General features: G+C 38.2%; 1 protein-coding gene across 7 annotated transcripts in view; it reads right to left on the minus strand.

The window, feature by feature from the left end:
- Positions 1-13404, minus strand: part of FAM13A (family with sequence similarity 13 member A) — a 146712-nt gene that overhangs the window by 22224 nt on the left and 111084 nt on the right. For all 7 annotated transcript variants that reach the window (XM_069093906.1, XM_069093924.1, XM_069093915.1 and 4 more), the window contains 3 exons: positions 4862-5075; positions 4118-4256; positions 2359-2440 (listed from right to left, as the gene is read on the minus strand). In XM_069093906.1, coding sequence (XP_068950007.1) covers positions 2359-2440; positions 4118-4256; positions 4862-5075 — 435 coding nt within the window. The remainder of the gene's footprint in view (positions 1-2358; positions 2441-4117; positions 4257-4861; positions 5076-13404) is intronic.

Here is a 13404-nt window from a genome sequence, read left to right on the forward strand (position 1 = left end):
AAAAGGCAAAAGATCTAAGCTTGCAGGCAAGAATAATTTACCCAGAAAAAACTGAATACAATCCTGCAGGTGAAAAAAAAATGGATCTTTAATGAGACTCTTCCGAGCTTTCTTGATGAAAAGAACAGAGATGCATAAAAAAATCTGAAGTGCAAACACAAGGGTCAAGAAAGGAATAAAAAGCTAAACATGACTGAGCATTCATAAAGGATTAAACAAAGATAAGCTGTTTACATTTTTATATGGGGACATAACACATGTATCCTCTCAGAACTCTGTCATCATCAGGGACCACAGATGCAGGCTAACTAGACAGAAGGCCTGGGAGTTATGTTTTGATGATCTTAAAAGAAGAATGGAAAGGGAAGGAAAGAGGAATGCATTGGGAAGATGGAAGTGAGAGAAAGAGTGGGAGGGAGGGGGAATTATCTCACACAGTTGGGGCACAGAAGTAGAAGAGCATACAGCAAAGAGTATGGCGTGCGTGTGGGGGGGAGCAGGAGAGACTTGAACTTCACTCATCTGAATTGACTAAGGGAGGGAAGGGTTCACAAACACACCCACATACGCACACAGAGTTAAGTACAGAAATACATTTCACCAAACAGAAAAAGAATAAGGAAAGGGAAAAATAAGAACAAGGACAGATTAAGGGAGGGAGTAGTCAAAAGTAAAATGAACTTTTAAAGGGAGTAGGTCACAGAAATAAAGAAAATATAAGAGAATAAGACAAGAGGGAAATATACAATTAACAGTCATCACTGTGAATATGAAAGGGATGAATTCATCCATGAAACAGAAGAGGATGGCAGAATGGATTATAAACCAGAATCCAACAATATTTATTTACAAGAAACACACTTGAAACAGAAAGATGCATGTAGAATTATAATAAAGGGCTGGAGCAAAACCTATTATATTTCAGCTGAAGGGTATGAATTATGATATCAGAATGAAAGAAGGGCAAAAAAGAGACCAAATTAAAAGAGATAAATAGGAAAGTTATATTTCGTTGAAAGGTACTATATTCAATGAATTAACATCAATAGTAACATTTAGACACAATCTATGTGATTAAACGGCAGAACATCTAAATTCTTAAGGGAAAATTTAAATGGGTTGGTTACAAGGAAGTTACAAGGAGAACTAGATAATAAAACCTTAATAGGGCGGGACCTCCATTTACCCCTCTTGGATAAGTCTAACCGAAAATAAATTACAAACAAAGGAAGGACCTTACAGAATTTTAGAAAAGTTAAATATGGTAGACCTCTGGAGAATACTGAATAGGAATAGAATGAAGTATGCCTAATCTCAGCTGTGCCCCGCATCTTCACCAAAAGAGACCATGTATTATGACACAAATATGTCACAAGTGCAGAAAAAGATAAAAAAGGACAAGAACGAAAAAGAACTCATTTCCTCAGACGTGATTTCTCTCATGTTAGCAGTCTTCCTGGCTCCATTTCTCTTTCTCAGGCAATATCTAATTGCAAGATTAGGCTGAAAGGCTTAAATTGAATAACCCAGATAACTAAATCCTTGATAATGAAAAAATCTCTTGGATTATTTGATTTGCATTGACATGAACCTCTGATGTAGTTTTAGTCAGCTCAACCACTATATATGAGTTAAATATCCTAATATTACTTCAATATTTTGCTTATGCCCTCCCTCTACTGACATAGAACATAGTCATCTATAATCTGGCAAAGTGTTTTTGAGTGTAGCTAAAAAAAAATAAAATATTCCCCTATGGTCAATTTAGCAATAAGTGCTTTCAAAAATATGCTTTTCTTTAGACATCAGATGCTTAAATACCTGACTTGAACATCACTTGAAGTTTTTTTTTTTTGTTTCTTTTGTTTTTTTGCTTTTTGGAGGGCAATTGGGGTTGAATGACTTGCTCAAAGTCACATGGCTAGTAAGTGTGTCAAATGTCTGAGGCTGGATTTGAACTCAGGTCCTCCTGACTCCAGGGCCAGTGCTCTACTCACTGCACCACCTAGCCATCCCGAGTTTTTCTAATTTGATATGACCTTCTAGAGCTTTAATTCCCCTGGCACAACCTTTGAGAATTCAGGTGACCATGATAAGGCATAGAAATAGGGTCCTAACAAGGACTTGAGTAAATGATATGCCTTCTTTGGAATTTACCATCTTGGCAGACATATTTTCCTGTGATTGGGCTTGCTTGGGAAAATGGGGGGGGGTGGTGGGAGAAGAATGCATGATAGAAATATCAGCAGGATCTCTCAGGAATCCTGACTCTTCAGTATATCTTTGTTTCCCCTGCCCCAAGGACTGAGTGAATACCACGGTTCCATACTGGGGTAGTTATATGGTTTGAACTTTTACCTTTCAGCTGTTTCCGGAATTTTGCAAGATCATTTGTCCATTTCAAAACCTCTGGATTGGCTGCTTTATCACTATGGGAAGGCTAAAAGAAGAAAGTCTAGATTGAATATTTTTGTGTTGGAAAAAGAAACTGTTTGCTCTATCCATTGCATTTTAAAACGTAAAAGGAAGCTAAAGTACATTTACAATGCAGGAAATTATATGTGATCAAATCTAAGGCAATAAGAGACTCTACTGGCATCTTAATGAGCTATGATTCACCTGGCTGCCCTTTAACATAACTCTTTTATGATCCTTTTTATCTACTCTAGAGCTATACTTCTCATTCTGTATGACTGTGTTCCCTTTGTAAGTCATTTTCAACCTTCATATGTTTCTAAGTGTTTTGGTCTATTTAAGGGAGTGGCAAAATACAGATCAAAATCATGACAGCTACTTTCCTGTGTTTATCCTGGTGATTACTAAAAAGGCTAGAGCTAATAGTATATTTTTTTTCTGGAGAATGTACTCTATAAATCTAAAAAGAAGACAATATTGTATTGTTTTAACCAAATATGAAGTTTTATTCAGTTATATTTTTACCACTTTGTCTCTTTTGGCTTCTCACTAACAAGGAATAAAGCTTCTAGTTCATTCATGATGCTTTTGAGAAAACTTCCTAGGAAATACTTGATGCATTATACATTGTGTTACTAGTTTAATAAGGATGAGAGTCGAATAAGTCAATCAGGCAGTTTACTCCACTCCACTTAAAGCAACCTACAAGACACAACACCTTGATACCTTTGTCAGGTAAGAGCACACATCAAATCAATCAATCACAAGTTTGAACTAAGTTCAATCAAGGCATTTCAAATGGCTATGACAGGAAGTCTGTTAGGATTTGTTTAGGATAGGAAGGACTTGGTTATATCCTGTGGGGCTTATATAAAACCAAGAAACTATTTTGGATTCAGAAATTTGATCTAGCAGCTTAGTGGTGGAAATCTCCTAGCAAAATCCCCTAGCAAAACCTATGAGAAGGAATTTCTTAGTGGCAAGGAGTACCTTGACTTCCACATCACCTTGACTGGAAGAAGACCTTGTGAACTTTGGAGGATCAGAGGATTTGGACTTTTTAGTGGTGTACTAGAAACACCATGGGACAGAAATGGTTGGTGGCAGCATTTTTAGGAGCTCAGCACATATTGGATTTAATCAGTAAAGGCAGATTCAGGAATAAAGCAGAAAATCTACACCATTCCCAAGGGGAATGGATTGAGAACTCAAACAGAAGGACTTCTAGGAACTGTGTCTAAGTTTGAGTCCAATTTCCCTTGTTTCTGTATTTATTGGTGGATGAATATATCACAGACTTTTGGGTGGATATTTTATATGTACTGTTCTTACAAGAGCATCTTAGCAGATACTGCTTTCTGAAAACTAATTAATCTGATATCAACTGATAATTATGGAAAGGAAGTATGTCAGGGAGGACTCATTAGCTATGGCTGATGATAACTGATCCCCAATCTTTCAGGCCTACCCCTAGAATTCTGAAGGGAAAAGCAGCAACTACCCTTTGGGGCCTGGTCTAAGTGGCAGCTGGAAAAGTAGCTCCAGACTATACACTTACACTGTGTACTTCATTTTTAATTGATTTTCTATTATGGAGACCACTAAAAATCTCCCCTATTGTTTTTGCTGTTGCTATGGCTTATTGCTGTCAACAATGAGTTGGAGAGGCCGAGAGAAGGGAGAGGTATACATAGAATCTTACCCTGTATTTTCTTTCTTCTTCAAATCTGTCTTCAAACCTTCTGATCTTTTTCTTAAGGCTTTGAATCCGCCGAGTTAGTTGTGCAGGTGTTAAGTCTTCTTGGTCATCATCATAAGATCCCAAAGAAGAACTCCTTCTCCTATTAGGAACATGACAAAGGGTTACATTTGGGGTTACTGAAATTTACTGAAATGCCATATGGCATATATTCAAAGTCCTATTTTACCCTGTTCCCTTGAAAGAAATGAAATTAATTGTTAACTGTGCGGTCTTAGGTACCATATTTCCTACTATTAAATGGAGATGATTGCCATTTTCATACCTTCTTACCCTGTCTTACAGAGGGCATGGCAGTTTTTTCTCATTTTTGCTTGGGTTACTACTTAGGAAAAAAGAGGTATTTAAATCAAACTATGATGATTACTATTGGCCACATTCCAACCTGGTTCTAAAGGGTTGTGACTCTAATAAAGCCTATGTCCTCATGGGAGCAGGAGGTCAATCTGCTGGTGTGAGACAGAGTCTAGTAATGGGTTTCATTTAGGGAGAAGAGAAACAACAGACCACTTTTTCTAAACAAGGAAACGAAGAATTCCACTTCTGATCTTCATATTAGCAAAGAGTTTCAATTTTTTTTTCCCTATTTTTATTAAGACTTACTAATCACATTTAAAAAACCTGCATTCCCACCCTTTCTAATGTTGTGGAGATGATACATATGATCATCAGCAAATCAAAGTATACCTCATGAAAGAATGTGAGTTGGGGGGGGAAGGAGGTACTTCTGTGTCATCCAGGTACTGCTGGCTCTGCCCATAAGCATGGAATCGAGGGGACAGCATGGGATCACTGTCTTCATCTAGAAGCTGGTGAATCAGGCGCCCTGCCTGTGGGGAAAGGCGCGCTTCATCTGAATCAAGGCTGTCACACTGCCATGAGGAGAGAGTAGGGATAGGCTCTAAAAATGAACAGGGATACTAGGTTACATTTTATTTTAAGAGTATTTTTCCCCAAGTTACATCCATCCACCTTGTCTGCCAAAAAACAACTGCCTACTCAAACAACTGATTCAGTTTTGGAGATGGTATTCAGTAAATACTAACCCAATTTACTGTTAAGCTTAATACCTTTTACTCACCTTTGATTGTTTTCAGAAAAGGATTTGAAAAATCTATTTCATAAACTGGACTAGTTCATTGATAGCAGCACTTTTTGTTATAGCAAAGGATTAGGAACAAAGTGGATTCCCTCTGATTAGGGAATGGTTGGAACAATACCGCATACTATGATAAGTAATTAATACGAAGAATTCAAAGAAGCGTGGGATGACATATGAACTGATTCAGAGTGAAGTAAGCAGAATCAAAGAAATGATATACACAGTGACTACAACAGTGGGCAAGTGAAGAATAAAAAACCCAAACAAAGCAAATTTGTACAACAGGGCCTGCAATTGTAGTGATTTTGCCCCTGTGAATTAATTCATTCTATGTCCTCATTTAGAGAGCAGAACTCTCTAACTATGAGTTTTAGCTTCTAGACCCTCTACTAAGGAAGACCCCCTCTCTTCTGACCTGCTCTAATTGCTCTCCCATACTCTCAAGTCTTAAACAAGGCAAGACCAGTAACAGATGTTTATAAAATTAGTATTAAAAATCTGGCAGATGGAGTCTTCCAATAATATTTTTAAAAAACACAATTAAGGGGGGTGGCCAGGTAGCACAGCGAGTAAGAGCACCGGCTCCAGTGTTGAGAAGACCTGGAGATCGAATCCCGGGCTCAGACACTTAGCATCCACCCAGAAACACCTGGCCGTGTAACCTTGAGCAAGTTACTTAACCCCAATTGCTTAGGGGTGGCCAGGTGGCTCAGTGAGTAAGAGCACCGGCTCCAGTGTCGGGATGACCTGGATCAAATCCGTGCTTAGATACTCAGCACCACACCCAGAAATAATAACTGGCCGTGTAACCTTGAGCAAGTTACTTAACCCCGATTGCTTAAAAAAAAAAACAACAAAAAAAAAACCACAATAAAGTAGAAATAAAGCGGAAGCAGGATAGAGATCACCCTTTCCTCCTGTTTTGTTTTCCCTCAATACTCCTCCACAGTCAGGAACCTCTCTGCTTGTTCATGCAGAAGTTACTTCTCAGGGCTCTTAAAAAAAAAAAAAAAGGAAATACAGATATCCTGGTCACTGGCTTCCATAGTTGCATTGCTGCTTAAGTCCTACAGATTTCTTCTCTCATCATGTCCCTCATGAGCTATAGCTGTCCTCTATCAACTCTGCCTCCTCCCCTATTCAGGGGCTGGTTTCCCATTAGTTTATTTTCTCCCCAAACTGGGAAGAACTACAATTCCCAGAGGGTTTTGTGGTCAGTCTTCCCTTTGCCCTGATTGAGCATTTATGTAATTATAATGGGGGAAGGGTTAAGAAAAAGCATCTTCTTCCTTTCTTTGCAGAGGTGGGGGGAGTGGCGGTGATGGGTAAGGAATAATGCATATGATGTTCAAAATGGTAGATATATTGGGTTGGTTTTTCTGAGCTGTGTGTGCGCTCTCTTTCTCTCTCTCCCCTCCCTTTCAGAGGGATGTGTGAACCTGTGTATAGACCATCTTGGATGAATTCTTTGAGACCTGTGGCAGCCTCATTTCTCTCAGCACAGACAAAATGGTAAAGAAACTAGGGGACATTTTCCAGCAAGAGTTTTCTGCACCTTCTAGAAAAGAATTAGGTTAGCAGTCGATCTAGCTGTACCAATGTATGCCAGGCAATATTATGGTGAGAGGCTTTCATGTGGCTTATATTACTTTGAGCATGTGCTGATTATGATGACCTGGGGTCCTTTTATCTACAGAATATTCACAAAACTGGCTTAATGACTCAGTGATGAAGATGTATGTAGACCCAGTAATGGACACTTTCAGAGAAGGTTCTTCAACAGTTTCTTCTATGACAAACTCTGTACCAAGGGTTACGACAGAGTAAAAAAATGGACCCAAAATGTAGATATCTTTAATAAGGAACAGCATCCCTACGCACCAGGAATTATACTGGTCACTCATCTCTGTCTTGTGAGGCAGAGGACCATTACCTATTTTGACTCACAGAGTACCCTCAACTGCTAATGTCCTAAGCATATTGTCATGTACCTACAGGCTGAGGAAGTGAAGAAGGATCAGCTAGATTTCCACCAGGGATGGAAGGGTTACTTTCAGATAAGTATGGCCAGACAGAATAATGACAGGATGTCTTTGTACAGCAATATTACAAGTACTTAGCCCTGTTGTGTGAAGCCCTTCAGCTTCACACAACAGGACATATCCAAACTTTGTCAGCAGATCTACAAGAAGCAGCGTCTCTGCAAATTCACTGAAGGAGCTTTGAAGCCCTAACCCCCAACCCTGTGTGAAAGTCAAAGAACATCTTTCCCCTCTCTGACCTGTAAAAACCTATTCCTTTTTCTTCCTAGACCCCATGCTTCCCTTATATACTTGTTTGTTTTTCATATTTAAATGTTACCCATGGTTTCTTACAAGGGATGGTTCTTGTTGTTACAAGAGATGGTTCAAAGAGAAATGGAAATGTTCTAAAATTAAAGTGTCTGAACAAAAGACATCAATAAAATATTATAAAAATAATAATAAATGACAGATAGCATAGTATATTGGATAGAAAATTGACCTCAAAGTATGGAAGACCTTGGTTCAAGTCCCTTCTCTCATATATACTGACCCTGTGACCCTAGGCAAATCCTTTAACCTCTTAGTGACCCTTCTTTGAGCCATATTTTTAAATTTTTTTACATATACATATCTACATACTATAAAAGTGATCATCAACAACCCTCTTTTCAAAAAACCATGTTATGCTAGTTTTTAATGATTGATAACCTATGAAATATAATGACTTCATAAATTTGAAATGTTCTATATGTATTTGTGAATGTGACCACAAGACTATAATTCTTTGACCCTGAATTTCAAATTGTTTTTTCAAATCACAGAAACATTGTACTTTGGGCAACTCTGATACTAGCAGATTCTTGAAATGCACAAAAGCTTTACTCAATGAGAATATTGTTATTATAACTTGTTTGGAAAAAATAAGTGGTTTGCTAAGTATAGATTCCTGTCTGTTTTGGAAGAGGAGACTAAACTAGACTATAGTATTAGATATATATATATATATGTGTGTGTGTGTGTGTGTGTGTGTGTGTGTGTGTGTGTGTATGTACACACACATATTTCCTCTCACTCTCACAGACCTGTGATTAATAAGGTATGGTGCACACGAGAGGCTTATTTCTGTTGTAGACTTTGGCCTACAATGTAATATGATGCTCTAAAGTATTACAGACCAAAGTATAAACAGGTCAAAACTGGGCAAGCTGGTTTTTCATTCTCGGTAAGTTTAAGTTTCCTTCTTGAAAACAAAGATGATACCAAAATTCTAAATGGCTAGACTTAAAACCATCCAAAGAATGGATGAATCCTTGCTCATTTGGGTATCTATCCCCCAATGTCTAGCACAGTGCTTTGCCATTGGAGTTCTCAATAAAATGATGGGTAATTCAAAGAAAGGGGAGCAATACTTCAAGAGGAAAACGAATGTTTCGAGAAAAAGTACTATTAAAATTGGTCAAGACTATTTTTCAGATGCATCTAAAAATCTTTATAGTCAATAATAAAGCATTTTGTTTCAAGGAATGCAATACAGAAAATGCCTAATCAGGAGGAAGAAAAGGTTAAATAGAAATGCAGCAATTACTTAATTCCTGGGCACTACTGGAGCAAAACAACCTGGGGGAGGGGGCAAGAAGTTTATCAGGGACACAGGGCACTGGCAGAGGAGAAGCTGGGTGTTTGTATTGGCATATGGACATGCTAGCTGGTATAAAATTTCCACTTAATAATGCTGAAATTATTAGTGTTGAAAAAGCTCTTACATCCATATTCTAAATGGGGGGGGGGAGAGAGAGAGAAAAGAGAGAGAGAGGGAGGGGGGGAGGGAGAGAGGGGGGAGAGAGGTGGATTCTATCATGTCAGATACATGATTATTTTAAGTTATCAAGAGAATCACTTTAATCAAAAGATCAGACTAGTCTATATACTGCTTTTATAACTAAAGAAATTGTTAAGGCTAACTGGAGACCACCTATTTACCATTAATTAGATTTATTCACAAAAATTTATTCTATTTACTATAAAACAAAAATGTGAGTTTATGCTGCCTACTGTAAGGTCTAAGGTAAGCTATGCCCAGCAGTCAATTCCGGACACATGGATATATTTATTCACAAGGCCTATCGTATCATAAATGAGACTATTTTCTTAAAAATAACATTACCAAACCGTTATGTTTCTCAGTTATAAGAACAACTGTTTTATCATTAATCAGCTTTGTAGACCAAGCATGAAAAGTCCATCTGCTATGCAGTATATGTAACACTGGAAAACTGAATCGCAACACAAAAATCTGTACAAGCACATTCTCCTTTCAATCTAGATATAATTTAATAAAGACTCACATACTGGTTCTTATTTAAGGGGAACTTTCCACACCCCAATCTAAATTAATCATTCAAAGTGAGGACATGATGGGCTATACCCAGTGATCTCTTTACAAGGTGTAAACTTTGTTTCTATCAAGAAAGAAATAGCTGATTAGATGACATAATGGACTGACCTAGAGGGTGGGGAACCTGCAGCCTGAGGCCACATGTGGCCTTCTAGGTCCTTTTGCTGGGTCCACATTTTACAAAACAATTCCTTTTATTAAGGGGATTTGTTCTTTGAAGTTTGGATTCAGTCAAAGGGCTGCACTTTCAGACCAAGAAGGCCTATGTGACTATGGAGGCCACATGTCACTGAACTGGCCCCGTCCCCAAGGGCCTTAATACAACAGGAGGTTTGTTGTTTGTCCTTTTTGAAGAGAATCAATGGTGTCACGTCAGGAGATGTATTGGATTTAAGTGAGGTAGAGGTTTGCAAAGTCCTCAACCTCACGCTCTTTTCCAGAGTCATCCAAGACCAGTAGCTAGACAGAAGTCAGGATGATCTTGTTGTCACTGATGCCTGACCAAGCTCTAAGAGTTCCACATTGTCTACTTCAGCATCTGCCTGGCCCATGAGAGAAGTCTTCACATGTTTGGGATAGACGTCCTCCTAACTCACGGACAGGCAAGCCCTTGCTAGTTCTCCCTGAACACCCCATACACCCTATAACTGGAGGTATTTCAGTGGTGAAGTAGCTTTAGAGAACTCTAAATTTGGGAGACAGATTCCTGGGGGGAGTTGAAAAGGAGAAAGAGAGAGTTAAGGTTTCATGTCATTGGAGAGACTGGATCACTAAGAGACAGTGAATCCATCAGAGATACTGAGAGTAAATACAGATACAGACATCACATATCCACTTGAGGGAGGTAGCAGCTTTGGAAAGCACGATGCCTTGAACCGTAAGGGAATGCCAGGTGGCACCAGGAACAGTGAGTTACCCCTTCACCATGTGTATCCCAAACAAGGGCATCACCACTAAGGTACCTGGTTTGAGATCATTTTTCTTAAGTATTTATGTGTAATTGTAGAAGTTTGTAGCTTTGCCTCTGTGGGAGAGAGTGGCAAAGATGTTTTCTAACAATTGTTCTGACAATGCCACATTAGTAAATGTGCTTTATAAAAGCCATTTCGGTCTAGCCCACTGATTTTCCTCCTGCTGGTCAGGGCTTACAAATCACAGTACTTTAGAAACCCAGTCCTTCAAGGTTATCCTTAGACCCTTGAGAAGAGAAATAAGTATCTGTCACCTGGCCTGCCAATCTGAATGTGCTGAAAAAGAGGGGTTGTGATATTACATAACACATAGCTTAATCTAACTGAATGATATATGCTAAGATCATTCTCCTCCTGTCCCCTAGTTTCAAATACTTTAAGAATACAGAGCTATTTAATAACATTTTTACACAGATGTTTAACTGTGAAAATAAGATAAGGCAAATGTGCCATGTGGAAGTACATACATTATATTGCCTACATAAGATTTACTGGAGCAAAGATTTCTAACCCTTCATCTCACAGGATAACGTGATAGAAACAGTCAGAGATTGTGACTTGTCCAGTGTCAGACAGACAGTAAACGGCCAAAGTAGGCTCCAACTTCAATTGTAGGGACATAGATTAGGAACAAAAGGGAAGGAAATAAAAAGGAAAAACAATTTTTATGATAACTTTCTTACATACTTAAAAGGAATAATAAGCTATGCATAACAGATTTGCAGTTTCATGTATAATGATCTTTCTTATTATACTATGTTATGAAATTGCTTGTTCTATTCTATAAATTAAAAAAAAATATTTTAAAAAGCTAGAAAAGACTTCAGAGACTATCTAATCCAAACTCGTTATTTTACATAATGAAGAAACTGAGGCCCATGTGCTTATCCAAAGTCACACAGGGAATAAATTGGAGATTTAGGATAAAATTATATAGTCTTCTGATTTCAAATCTATCGTCCTCAATTGTTTCCTACGTTGCCTTTCTGGGTCTTTAGAAATGTATTCATCTGTAAGTTTTTCAAGTACAGGTAAGATCCTATTTTAGGATTGGAATGTTCACAATAAGATGCACAAAGGTATTCCAGGGAAATTATTTCAAAGTAGAACAGAAAGATTTTGAGCTTCAAAATGAATTTTTATCTTATTTCAGTAAAAAACAAGGAATTTAAATTTGTTTTACTATTTAGATCGGAATTCCTCACATTAGGAATTTATGTTTTCCTTTTTGTGCATCTGGATACATCTAAGTTAAGATGTAGGCAATGTCTTTTTACATTTAAAATGCATCCACCTGATAGCAACAGCAGTAGATTGGAAGGAACAGAGGAAAAACCAATGAGCAGCTGGGGGAGCTGCAATTTATCCATCCACCTACAATTGGATTTGAAATCCAGGGATTACAATTCAAATCCTAGACACTTGTAATATCACAAAACCCTTTGGAATTTGTAGTTCCTTTCAGTTTGAGAAGAGAGATCAGCAAGCCAAGAAGGGGTGGAGGTCTGTTCATGTGGAGAGATGGGAGACTAAAAAAAAGAAGAAGTAGCAGTGATCCCAAGGCAGTGGCGCAACCAGGCCAGCTGGTGCCAGCCATGTCTGTAGTTCCTTCTGTAAGACCATGAAACATGCATTCTGTCCAAATGGACAAGTGCACGTGCACCATGTGTTCTATTAAAGGCACTCACCCCACTAGTAGGAGCACTGAGAGAAACCAGCAGGCTTTATGCTGATGGTTTTCTTAAATTTATTGTTAAGGAATGCATTTGCCAGATTTAATATTATTTCTCATAAACACCTGTGGTCAGTTCTTTCCTTACATTGCTAGGTATCTCTTTGTTTGCATCATGAGGGCTCAAGGGGACCCACACTGGAAATTATTAAAAGAGTTTGGCCCTCCAAGTGGGGACATAAGCACAAACCATTTCATAAATATCCTTCTAGGTGCAGAATTATAATGAATTCTATCCTATTTTATAAACTTACTCCATTGTCGGGAGTCAAGGTCACAGTGTGACTTTATATAACTCCTCTAGGGTCTCATTTACCCAAATCAGAATAGAATAAAGGAAGCTGAAATCATTCATTTTTTGAATAAATGGAATAACCAAAGGCTAACAATTTACAATACGGTATTTGTTGCTGGATAAATTTCTACTTGGAATAATTGTTATATTGATTGAATTGAAATAGGTTTTATAGCCAGTTACTAAGTATTTTTAAGTTCCTACTATATATTAGGAATTATGTTAAGCATTGTATATACAAAGAAAGGCAAAAAGCAAAAAAACAAAAATCCCAGGTTTTGAGGAGCTCATAGTCTAATGGGAAGACAGCCAGCAAATGACTCTGTACAAATAAGCTATAGACAGGATAAATCGGAGATAATAAAATCTGGCTTTATCCATTTGACGTCTTGTGATTATGCTGTCAAGTGCAGCTAATATCAGTGTAAGATGGGGCCAGACCACAGACCAGCATTTCCAAATATGCTTTGCCTCATGCAGAAGGTAGGGGGTTTGCAGGGTCCTGAACAAAACTAGAGAGGCTGGGAGATGATGAAGAGGTCAAAAAAAATTCCAGGCACAAGGGACAACCAAAAAATTTCTGGAGTCAGGTGAGAATGTCTTGTATGAGGAAGGGCAAGGGGGCCAGTATCACTGGATTGAAGAATGCGTGGAAAGGAATGGAGAGGCGTAAGATATAAGGAAATGGAAAGAGGTGTGTGTGGGAAATGT

Source organism: Petaurus breviceps, unplaced genomic scaffold (assembly GCF_028583685.1).
Source record: "Petaurus breviceps papuanus isolate PSGF00001 unplaced genomic scaffold, PetGlider_PUasm1.0 126, whole genome shotgun sequence".
NCBI lineage: Eukaryota > Metazoa > Chordata > Mammalia > Diprotodontia > Petauridae > Petaurus > Petaurus breviceps.